At 37.8% G+C, this 12,863-nt stretch overlaps 1 protein-coding gene across 5 annotated transcripts in view; it reads right to left on the minus strand.

Moving 5' to 3' along the window:
* Positions 1-12,863, minus strand: part of PCDH10 (protocadherin 10) — a 37,428-nt gene that overhangs the window by 20,634 nt on the left and 3,931 nt on the right. For 4 of the 5 annotated variants that reach the window (XM_053976069.1, XM_053976068.1, XM_053976067.1 and 1 more), the window contains exons 2-4: positions 12,007-12,065; positions 11,342-11,448; positions 1,746-2,051 (exon numbers count right to left, since the gene is read on the minus strand). In XM_053976069.1, coding sequence (XP_053832044.1) covers positions 1,746-2,051; positions 11,342-11,448; positions 12,007-12,065 — 472 coding nt within the window. Of the gene's footprint in view, positions 1-1,745; positions 2,052-4,859; positions 4,939-11,341; positions 11,449-12,006; positions 12,066-12,863 lie in introns of those variants that run through there. The other variant, XM_053976070.1, reaches the window with a different exon arrangement.

The following is a 12,863-nucleotide window of genomic DNA, read 5'->3' on the forward strand; positions in this document are numbered from 1 at the left end:
TAGTTTTGAGGTTCAAGGAAAAAAAAGCAAAACTAAATCTGAATTCTCAAGTGTGGTTTATGTAATAACACTCACTTTATACTGGCTACTTCTGCTATTTGACTTCCAATTGTTTATGCCCTTGTACCAGGAAAGTGCAAAATGTAGATCAATGTCTCTATGTAAAGATATTGTTCAACAAAACTATGTATGTTAATGCTACAAAATTTTAAATCCCTAAACTATCAATAAAATAAGTATGTCATTGCTATTTGAAATTAAACTCCCAGGCCTAGAACAAATCAGAACAGAACTACCATTGTGGTGTCACCTGATAACAATCATCATTGCAACATCCATACTGCACCAGACCCTGGCTGTGGGCGAGACCATCTAAAGATGCTACCAGACTTGTTAAATTAAAGTTAATTTTTTAACTGAGGTGACAGTGATGAAATCAATACTACCAGATTGTGCCTTAGTGCTGAAGAATGTTTTATAGAAATAAATGATGGAAGATCAGTTCAGGAAAGACTGAAAGTTGTTAGGCCATACTGAAATTTCACACCAGTCTTTAGAATATGACTGGATGATTGGCACATGACATTTTAGCCCACAAAAAAAATCAGCTGATTGCCTCAGGATAGGTTTTTAGGAAGGGCTTTCAAAGATCAGAACTGGTAGTCAAGTTTAAAGTTGTCAGTAAAGTGAATCTAAAGAGTAAAGTGGTAAAAAGACCTCTCCTAAATGAATGAAAATGCCAGGACAGCCAAATAAGAAGGAAGAACTGAGCTGTCTGTGCTGATAATGATCTGTAACAAAGATATTCACATATCAGGACAGCCAGCACACCACCCCTCAGAACAACTAAATGCTTTAGGAAAAAAAATAAATTAATACCATTCAGAGAGATTATTTTCTCTTTTACCCTCAATCTGCTGTCCTAAAAGATCTCTGTTGCTTTAAAAAAAGGTCAATATTACAGTGTTAATGTCTCTGGCTTATTTGGATGAGACAAACATCATAAATTCTTGAAGTCAAGGAAATTACAGTCTCTAATAAAATACAGAATGCATCAAATAGAATAAAAAGACATATTACATCAAAGTGCTATTCAAGGGTTCTGCAGCTGGCTCGACTCCAAAAAGAATTATGAAGGTCTTTTTGAGATCTATCACACTCTTTCATGCCACATAACCATAGTCAAAAGGTGTCTAAAGAAAGAGGCAAGATTTTGGAATGAGACAGAGGCACAGAGGAGCCTGACAAGAGTCAATACTGTGTAGGCTGAAAGATGATCAGACCAAAGGCTTCTTCCTTCCAAACTATGCAAACAGCTACTTCAAAATAATATACATGCTGTTTATTCACAAGATACTTCTCAATTATGGAAAGAAGCTCCTAGATCTGCTCTCTCAATTTAACTCTAGATTTAGAAAACACTAGCCTGGCAACATCAACGTTTAAACCATCTACCGAAGAAAATTTTGAAAATAATCCAGCATCAGAAAACAAAACTGAGCAACTCCCCCACTAACATTAGCTGACACTTTTGTTGCTGACAATGATGTCACACTAAAAACAAGCAAGATTTTGTCTTTTTTAAAAAAGCACTGAACAATGCCTTCTTCACTGGTGCCTGAATCCAAGAGAAGCCATTTCCCCCCCATTCTTAAGATTGTGCCTGTGTTATTCCTAGCATGAAAAGCAGAAAGAGCTAATTTTTGCTCCCACAAAGGGAACATTTCCATTTGAACAGTACTTACTCAAATATGGTGGTTTGTAAGGCGCTCGTGTATTAGACAGCAGTCCATCGAACTCCTTCCTTTCCAGACTGTTGTGAAGGGCCTTCTCTTTGCCGAAGGTGGAGAAGGACCTTTCTGCCCCGGGCTGGGCTTCTGGTGTTTCAAACACTTCAGTGTCTGGAACGGAGTCCATGCCAGGTACGTGCAGATTGCTGCGGTAATCTGCAGCTTGGCGTCCATCGGATGGAACAAAGGAAGGCATCCAGCACCGATCTGAGTGGCCCAGTGCTTTACATTCCTCTGTGCAGTTGGAGAAGAGATCCATGCCTGCAAGCATGAAAGAAAAAGAAACTACAGATATAAGCTTCAGTATCATGAACAGCTGTTGACAGATAAGAAAGATTATGCCAAGGAAAAGAAGCGGAAAGAGAAATGCAGTAAGAACTTCTTCCACTAGTTTCATTTCCTCAACAACAACATGAAAAAAAAATGTGGCTGTCCAGCCTTCAGAAGTCAAAGACACCCTGTAACACGCCTAACTAAATTCCAGAATGTCACACACAGAGAAAAATACAAGAAGAGCATCGGAGGTTCTGTCTCATAAAATCACTTGCAGATCTCACTGTTTAGAACCCATTCATACAAGATTCAATCTGCTTGTAGTTTGATGTCTGTGGTTCACTGGATGAAAATACCTGCTTGAGAACATGAAGGAATTGTTTCTACATAAATGTGTCTCTGACCAAAGAAATTAAAAGCCTGGATTTAGAAATCACAGATTGAAACATTAATTAACACAGATGAAACATTAATGAGTCCTATAAAAGAACTATCTGTGCATACATTGGTATAGAGATGGAGCCTATTGATATTAAAAGCAGATGTTACAAAGTAGGAACTGAGCTTTCAAGCGACCATGAGAGCTTATTCAATCATTACATCACTCTTTCAGAGACAGTTCTCATTGCTGCTGCAGCAGTCCTTGCTATTATCAAGTCATCCAAGAAATAGGACAGAACCCTATAATAAAATACTGCAATTAGCAGTACAAAGGCAACTGTAGTCCAGTGCGATGTGGCTGTGGATACTATAGAAAAATTTGTTAATGCTTCCCCTATATAAGCAAACAATTATCCATGCCAACACAAAACTGTTTGCTTACAAATCCTTTAATGCTATTAAGATCTCAAATGACAAGCAATGCTGCTTTTGACTACTTTCAGATCAGCCTTCCAAAGGAGTATTTCCTGGCTAAGAGTCTCTAAATCATTGGATTATACTTGAGAGGAATGGTGTAGGAAATCACAGGGACAGAGTAAAATAAACACCAGCATCTCCAAGTTGGTTTGTCCTGCTTTTGGGTGGGATAAAGTTAATTTTCTTCCTTACAGCTGGGACAGTGCTATGTTTTGGATTTAATATGACAACAATGTTGGTAACACATTAATGTTTGGGTAGTTGCTCAGTAGTGCTTACACTAAATCAGGGACATTTCAGTGTCCCATACTCTACCAGTGAGGAAATGCACAAGAAGCTGAGAGGGAGCTTGGCCAGGACAGCTGATGTGAGCTAGCCAAAGGGCTATTCCATACCAGAGAGCATCATGCCCAGTATATAAACTGGGAGGTGACATGGAGGGGCCAATCACTGCTCAGGGCTGGGCTGAGCAGCAATCAGTGCCTGGTGAGCAAGTGTAGTGTGCATAATGTCTTTTTTTTCAATTTCAATTCCTCACTCTTTCTCCATTTTGTTATTATTGCTATTATAATATTTATTTCCATTATTAAACTATTCTTATCTCAGCCCACAAGTTTTAATTTTTTCTGATTCTCCTTCCTATCCCACTAGGCCTAGGAGAATGAGCAAGCAACTGTGTCGTGCTTAGCTGCTGCTTGGGTTAAAACAATACAATCTTCAATACCATACTAAAAAGTAGAACAGTAAAAAAAACCAACCTCCTTTACTTGCATTTATAAAGAGAATTGAGCATCTTAGGTGTGTGTCAAAACTGAACTAAATCTGTTATAAACACTGCATTTACAAGCACTTCATTAGAATTACAAAAAAATAACACCATTCATAACAGAAACACGAAAAGAATTATGAAGAGCTGTAATACAGGAGAAGAGAACACAGTCTTAAGCTGTGCCAGGGGAGGCTTGGGTGGGACATTAGGAGGAATTTCCTCACAGAAAGGGTGACCGGGCGTCAGAACAGGGAGGTGGTGCAGCCACTGTCCCTCAGAGGTGTTTAAGGAAAGACTCAAGGATGTGCCTTGAAGTTTAAGGATGTGGCACTCAGTGCCATGGTCTGGTTCACAAGGTGGTGTTAGGGCACAGGTTGGACTCAATGATTTCAAAGGTCTTTTTCAACCTAGTTGATTCTGTGATTCTGTAATAAGAGTCATGTAATGTAGCTCATTTACCAGGCAACATTGTAAAGAACTGGATTAGCTCAATCTTCAATGTGAGGATTAGTAGTAAGAATTCTACCACAGTTTTGAACTATAATTTGAATTATATTAATAATATTTATGTAATTTCTCATACTACAAAAAAACAATCTCTTCAGAAAGGAGCAAAGATTATGAGCTATCAACAAGTTCTTGAGTACAAAAGGCAATCATTTCAACAGAAAAGAAATCATGAGGAAATGAGAAATAAAAGCTTTTGTCTCAGATTAATCTCACTTTATAATGACTTTTTAATTTTAAATTAAGCAATATACAATGCCAGGTCCAGTTTCGATTAGAAGCTTGCCTGGATAATTGGCATGCAGAAGCCTGAAAATTTATTTCTGATCAGTGAACTGTTGAAGAATGCAAATGTGAAACTGCAGATATGCTTAAGGAATCAGATGAAGATCATCAGGCAAGGAGAAAAATAGTGCAAATATAAATTCTGTAGTGGTAGTAGTTATCAAAGACTGAAAAGAAATATTTAGATGCAGGCTTTCCAGAAAGAAATTAGTATCTAACAATGTTTATAAAACCATATGTGTGTGTGTGCATTTAATGTATTGAAGTAGCTGAAGAAAAATATTTTTTGCCTTTCCAAAGCTTTAAGGGACAATAAACACAAAATAGTTATTTCAATTTGCAGACTTCTTGGCAAAGCTATATGTAAAAAACAAATAGCCCTACATTTATTAAAAAAAATTATCACAGTTCCATTTTGCTGATAATGTATCAGTGACCATATTCATTCAGCCTTTCCTGAAAGACAGAAGGAGAAGGAAAAACTTAGGGGGAAATATTAAATTCTATTCTTTAGTCTATGGGGAGGGAAAGATTAGAAAAATATTGTTTTAAGTATATGCATTCAAATATATACCCTTTTCTTCCCTTCATAGGCCTTTATTTCACCTAGAAAATTACCCTCCATTTTTACTATTTTGTTCTCACATCAGCTGCTAAACTGCAAAATGTCTCTATCCAAATATTTTTTTGTTCCCTTTTGAATACTGCTTGTCTACTGCAGTGCTCTGAACAGTATTATATAACAGCTTATTATAAAAGAGATGCTATAGCCACTATAAATCAGGATTTTGAATAAACAAAGTAATGAATGTAGGGGATATAAAATGTAAGCTTGTACTGCTAACTTCTTCTCTGAAAACTTGTAAAAAGAAAAAAAAAATGTATATACATCGGAATTTAAATATACCCTGCTGGAACACATGGCTAAATGCAAATGCTTGTTTAGAATGGGAACAAAATGTTCAGAGAGCCAAGGGTTAGGAATTGTTCCAGCTTGAAGCAGTCACAACTGTCTCTAAGAGTTTAACAGGTGCAGAACCAAACCCTCGGGTTTAGTATTTTGACAGAAAAGAAATTCAAATTAGCAGCTTATTTTCAAAATCCCTGGGCAGCCGTGCAATTTACACTGCCTGTGGTGTGAATGCCGGCTATTCTTCCCCACCTTTTTCCTGTGGGTCATAGTGTAGACTTTTCTGCCTCTAATTGAAAAACATTTAACACACGGTTAAAAGTAAGGGCTATTTGCTGTTCTCCAAGAAGGAAGGACGTATCATGGTAAAGAAGTAAGACACTCAGCACAGAACTCCTTCATACCCCAAGAATCATTTTGTTCATATAACAAAATGTTCAGTAGTTAGAACAAAATGTTCACTTCCATCTCATCTCCCTCGTAAGTTGAGTTTTATATGTATATATATAAATAATCCTTCTGAACTAAACTATCCATCATAATTACAAGTCCACATTAGAGAAAAATGCTTTGTATTTTTATTTTTCCCTTAGTTATGCTGTTAGACCTTGCACATACAGAAAAATTGAAATTTTAAAGGTGACTCTAAATTAGGAATTCCAAAAGCCCTTTGTGGATCCACACAGACAGTAGAGTGCACTGAAGTTTTGACAGTGATCAGCATTGCACTATTCCAAATGCAGCATACATGGCAAAGACCACTAACTTACTCCTGTTTTATTACCGGGGGGCCAGTGGGTAATATGAGCCCTCCCACAACCTTAACTTTGCAGATTTTAAAGGAAAACAAACCCCTGCCCGTCCCTCAAAAGCTGCCAAGAACTGGGAAAGGTGTTAATTAAGTTTGATGTCTGAAGTACCTTAACTCAGGTGCTTTGAATCACGTACTTGGCAGCACTGCATTTTGGAAGCATGTTCCAAATTTGCTTCCTTTTCATATTTCAAAAGGAGAAAATCAAAATTTCTCTGTGAGTTTTAATTGGTTTGAAAGACTGTTTTGTCAAGGCAAAAAATTAGGCCTAAATCCATTTTAAATAATGTGTCCTTTCTCAAATTAATTAAGGGAGAAGAATTATACACCAAGAGCAACAAGTGAACACGTTCATTATTCAGTAAAAGATGTAATAAAAATACAAATTAAATGCTGATGAAGTATTTTTGCAATACCATTATTGAGAGGGGTTTTTCCCCAATGTGTACAACTTTTTTTTCAGAACCTTGCCTTTTACTTGGAAATAAATGACATTTCTGTTTCTCCTGTGGTAGTTAGATGCGAGATAGGTGTGATGTAGGGCATCAGAGCTCCCATTCCCAGAAAAACTATCCATTTGGTTAGATTATCAATGAGCAAGTTACTCATTTCCCATGATTCATGTTTAGTATTGTTAAATAAGGATAATGATGTTAACCCACTTGGTATTATCTACTGAAGAATTGGACTTTATAAAAGAGTTATTATCACTCTTGCTAAGTAAAAGGTGTGCTGCCTTGGATAAAACTGACTTCATCTGCATCAGAATACAGATAAGGACTCAAATATCTTGAATATTCAGCTGCTCAAAATCTTAGCTTCAAAGGCCTATCTGGACCACCGAGATGTGAACATTATTAAGCATGCAGGCCAAGGAAGAAGAGGGGAAAAAAGAAACAACCAACAACAACAACAAAAAAAAAAAAAAAAAAAAAAAAAAATAGAAGTAGCACTTTGCTTCAGTCAAAGCACTTTTCTAAGCCATTTTCATGTTCACTCTCACTTTATCTGAGATAGACCTTTTGCCCAAGTGATCTTCAAAACAGGATTTAGCTGTCAGTCTGCATAGGCTCAGAGGAAACACTGTTTTTTCTCTGTCCCTTTATCACTGAAATTCTTCTGACTTCTCTTATTCTTCTCCTTATGGACACTGAAATATTGCAGCTCTTCTGCCATAATGAACCCCCTTGGCATTCAGCTAATCTGTACCGAAGAGGTGTGAGCCAATGTTTCACCCTGTGCCTTTGCATTAAACCCTTACCAGTTCCCTTTATAAAATCCAAAAAGAAAAGCCTAATGTCAGGTTTCAGCGGGTCACCAATGTAAACTGTCTAAAAACAGATCAAAAAAGCTGATGCATTTTACAGGATATTTGAGGCAGTGCATCTACTTGGCTCCTCATCTTGGGCATTCCTCCCTGAAGTGCCCCTGAGATATTGTGCCAATTCCATGAAGAAAAGGGTAATACTGTGAAGGACTCTACTTGGGAAAGCCAAGTAGCTAGTGAGCAACCATACGAAATAAATTGATGGCACAAGTCCAAATCTTAGAGGACAGGTGTCTAATCATACAATTTAAATGTACACACATGCAGAGTATTAATTGGCACCCAAGCTGGCAGTTTCGCAAGGGAGGCCAAGAAATTAATCAACCATGGGAAATAAACTAACTTCATGCTTGAGAATTACTCCTACAGAACACGGCTGAAATACAGCGAGTTAGTAAGAGGCAGAAGTGTTGTGTGAGTTGTGTTTGTTCTACCAGTAGCAGCTTTTCCCTCAAACACTTTCAAAGAAGAGCTCAGGTCATTAGATCCCAGGGTTTGAGAATCCCCTCCTCTGTTTGCCAAAAGCCTCCTGCACTCCTTCAACTCATAAAGTAATTTTTTCAAAAAGCTCGAATTACTAACCCAGTCAATGAAATAAGTATTCAATCCACAAAAAATTAGGATCTTAGTATCTCACTCCTTGCCATTCCCTGCCAAAAGCAGATGACAGTACTTTAGTACTTCATCAGTGTTAAGGCAGGTAAGAATGTGGATAACCTTGAGATATTTAGGTGTTACTTTAACAGGAAAAATATGAATCCCTTACATGCATTTCAACACATTTAAAACATGATTAAATCACTTTTAAGAAAAAATATTTTGTGAAAAGGTGAACTATGATCTAAATTCAAAACCCAAGAAAACATTTTATGACATGTAGAGCAGCATAGTTCAGATTTTTCACTAAATTACTGTACAAGATAAAGCTGTGGCAATGTGATGGATATTCATCCTACATGTTTTCCTTCCCAACTGATAACTGACCATGACATCACAGTTTGGATAGCAATGGACTACTACAGAATAGCTACTTGTGTGCCACAGGACTGTTAACTAGAGACAGAGGTCCCGTGCTGAACAGCAAAAGGATGTTTTACCAGCAGAACATGCTGCTGACTAAAATCGGTGGGAAGAGTTTTGTCTGCCAATGTGAATTACCTACAAAATATTTTCAGATGCTTTTGAAAACAAATATGATGCTGCATAGTAACAGGTAACATCTTGGAATATAAACCAGCCCAAACAGCTGATGTGTTATCAATCAGTGTGTTTTCCTTCAGTAATTTAGAAATAATTGATTATAGAGCATCAGAATGACCAAAGCAATTGAGAAAGCATTCCCTCTATAGTTCCTCTAGCCATTTGACAGCAAACAAGATTTTTTCCCATAAAATTCATCCCCAAAAGCTCATAGCAAGAGTGAAGATTTATGTCAAAATATCTTGTCATCGCTGAGGTAAAAGGGCACATTCTTTGCATTAAGACAGCATGATTCAGCCCAAAACTTACAGGAAAAATAGATAATATGTATGAAGAAGATTAAAGCAGTTTCTACAGAGATTTGTATTGAATTATTTATTTGGGACTAGCATTAAAAAAAAAAATGATGCATGCAAATTATTCTCAAATCTCTGTACCAATACATGAAATTGGTGTATTCTGAGTTTTCAGTTTAAACTACTAATTGTGAGTAGACTAAGCCTAATTGTCAGCTTTCATTACTTATTACGTGATCACCACTGAAGATAAAGAAGTTCACAAATCGTATCATTTTTAAATAATTTCAAATCATTTAAGAATCTGGTGTGATTTGTGAAATTGTGAGAATTCTGAGTTTTCATTTCAAACTATTAATTGTGAGTAGACCAAGCTTAATTGTCAGCTTTCATTACTGACAGTGTGATCACCACTGAAGATAGAAAAGTTCACAAATCACATCAGATTCTTAAATCACTTGAAATAATTTAAAAGCACAGAATATTTTTTCTCCACTATTTGATAAATTAGAAATGAAGAAGAATTTGCCCTACTAAGGATCAAGGCCAAATATGACAAGTATTCATAGTCTACTTCTAAAATGGAGGGAAAGCATAAAGAACAGAGGCACAACAATAACAGCACAGAATGCATCTAAAAGAAAACAGCTTTCAGTTGATGTACAACTATATGATTATATTCCCACCATCAGTCAAATCCAGCCCCTTCTGCAGATGTTTATTCCTTTCTCTCCTGTTTGGTTATTATGGTGCATTATGTTGAGGGACTAAGCTGATTGAAATGTTCATGGAGATGACTGCTGCAGTAAAATGCGTAAAAAAGAAAAAAAAAAAAACATGAATGCAGGGAGGGCAGGAGGAGAGAGAGCTTTTTATAACTCAGTAGCCCTGACTGCTGCATCAGAAACAGTGCAAAAAAAGGGTGGGGGAGGCTAAATACATGGCTTTTTTGAACAATAATAAATCATACGCCATATATAGGCCAAAAATAAAAGAGGCTCTGTGTTCAGATGTAAACTTCTGGCAAGACCTGGTTTGTTGTCAGGTTCCCAGACACAAAATAGACACTCTGTTCACTTAGCATGAAGCCCTGCAAGAAGCAGGGAGCTCCAGAGACTCTTGGCTCTTCTCAAGTCTCATTAGGTCTGCATATTAATGACTTGCAGCAATAGAAAGAGGCCCTGTGGCAGCCTCCTCTTCCCCTGGTGCCTGGGTTTCCCATCGTTAAGGGCACAGTGACTACAGCAGCAAGAAAATAGGGGACATTAACAGAGCAGGCAGGTGAGGCAGCACTGCTGTGACAGCACTGGGTCCCCTGCCTTGGTGTCTCCTAAGGTGGGGGTCAGGGGAAAAAGAAAAAGAGAACTGACAGTATTTTGTATGACATGATTGTAGCAAATCTTTATACGTGACAGAGCACAAAGGAAACAAGAGGAAAGACAGCACTGTGTTGCACAAAGATGTACCAGACCTGTGGAGGCTGTGATAGGAAAGAAAGCACAGCATTTGTAGCTAAAATGCAGTGTGAGGGTGAGCATGAATTCTAATGCACAGGCTATGAACAAATGTTCCTTTCAGAAGCAAACTGACAGTATGAGAACCAAGACAGCAAGTCCTACATATGGGCATAACACTGCAATGTGTGTATTTCCTAAGTGATTCATAGTCTTTTAAAGCCTTTCTTTCCTCTGTCAAGAAAATGTATTTAATAATACCTTATTAACATGGAGACCACTTGCACTATATAGTGCCTCAATTTGAATTAACAGACAATCCTCAGAAAATTCTAAGGTATTACACATTCAGAGCACCCAATGTGTCTCCACTGATCCCCGGCAAAAAAAAAAACCCTCACAGTCTGGCTGTCATTCAGTCATTGGATTCATTCTTTCCCTTGGGAACTCCTCCTTCACTTCTCATTGCTGTGCCAGCTGAAGTGCCTACTAAACAGAATTGCTTAATGCTTTGAAATTCTCTAAATCTGCCACAGGAGAAAATGCACTATAAAAGAAATGTACCAATAACTTTGTTTTAATGTGAAGGAAGTTTTGCTACAGTGAATGATGCGGTATAATACACCAATTCCCATCCCCAAACAAATGAATAAAATAAATTCTGCCCTGTGACCAAAAGAGGTTCAAAATTGCCTCCTTGTCCAGGCAACTGTGGCAGCAAGCTAATGTAAACCCAGCCTCCCAAAAAATAAATATGCTCACCTTATTTATGTCTCTCTTGTATTATATTCCTATAAGTAACTGTTCCTTCTAGTCTCCCAACTTAAAGATCCAATATTTCCATTCTCTTATCAGACTTACCAGAGGATTGACCTCGATTAGTGGCATCATGATCACTGTCTCCTTGCTCACTGTCTCCATGACCACTGTCCTTAGAGCTTACTATGTCTGCTTCCTGGAATGCAGAACTAGACACAGAAACATCTTTACATTAGAATAAACATGAAAGAGGAACTCGGAAAACATTCTTCCGCCATCACATGGCCAAACACGGTGCTGCATTCCCCCCCCCCCCCACCCCACTCCTGCCTGCTGCACGGATTCCACCGAGGTGCCCTGCCCACCACGAACAAAACGAGGAGGAGTTTTCAGACCTTGCAAGGGACAGCAAGGGTTATTACTCCTGGCTTTCATGTAGTCGGTAAAGTAATTTGATAGCATTTCCTTAAGCTGGTTATCTGAACTTGAACTCAGTGATACAATGTTTTCTGGGAGACCCTACAGGAGCATATTATTAAGTATTTGAAGCACGTTTTAGACTAATATAAACTGAAATTTTGTTCTTTTTTCAGTCAGTTTTGAAACCAGTTTAGAAAAGCCATAATTCAAACTTATTTAGTGCATCTACATATGTTTGGCTTCCCACTGCTTTACTACCCTGTCACACCTGTAGTAAATACATTTCTGCACACCACCTCAGATTTGCTAAAGCATACATGAGGAAACCAAGGCTATGGAGCTCCTACCTGTTTACTCGTCGGGGTCTGTCAACTAGATAACTGAGCTCAGCACGCTGATGCTTTGTCTAGGAGAAAAGAAATTATTGGGAGATATATAAACTCTTGATATTTCTATAACGAGCAGCAGAAAATATACAAGGGAGCAGCTCACCATATTCACTATAAATGGCAATGCTTAGCTGCAAGTAGGCCTGCAAAATCTGTTTCTAGAATGTAAGGGGGGGGGGAAATTAGCTCTTAATCACACAGATGGGAAGGCACAAGGAATGAGACAAGACTCTGATGTTTTCTCACTGTGCACATTGTTGAGCATCACAAGGACTCCCACAAAAAATTAGCACAACTATTTCTAGAGTTGTGGACTACTTAGATGGTACTGGTCTTGCACCACAAGGAAAAAAAAATATATTGAGATACCCTCAAGTCCTTAAAAAGGCAGCAGAAGCCAAAAGTTTTGTAGACATTTTGAGGCAATGCCAGTACTACAAATCAATATTAGAAATGTCACTGCAAAACTTAATGCCTTAGAACATACCATTCAAACTACCTTTGTCAGACTGGACAACATTCATGTTTCGGTAGGGTAAGAGAGAATGTGAGGTTTTCACTAGTGCACAAGCAGAGTGGTGCTGACAACATATATGAGCTAATCCAGCACAAAATGTTTAATGAGGGAGTAATATGGCATGGTAAATGGTTTAGTAAAAATTCTCTACACACCAGGTAACACAACATAGGCAAGATTGCAGGGGACATTAAGTCAGCACACAATTTTACAGAAACTTTTTCTTGCTGCTCCTTTGCAAACTTTGGGGTTATAAAGAGCTGTGCGCACAGAACAAAGAAAAGTCAATTGTTAAACC

Source organism: Vidua macroura, chromosome 4, assembly GCF_024509145.1.
Source record: "Vidua macroura isolate BioBank_ID:100142 chromosome 4, ASM2450914v1, whole genome shotgun sequence".
NCBI classification, from domain to species: Eukaryota; Metazoa; Chordata; class Aves; order Passeriformes; family Viduidae; genus Vidua; species Vidua macroura.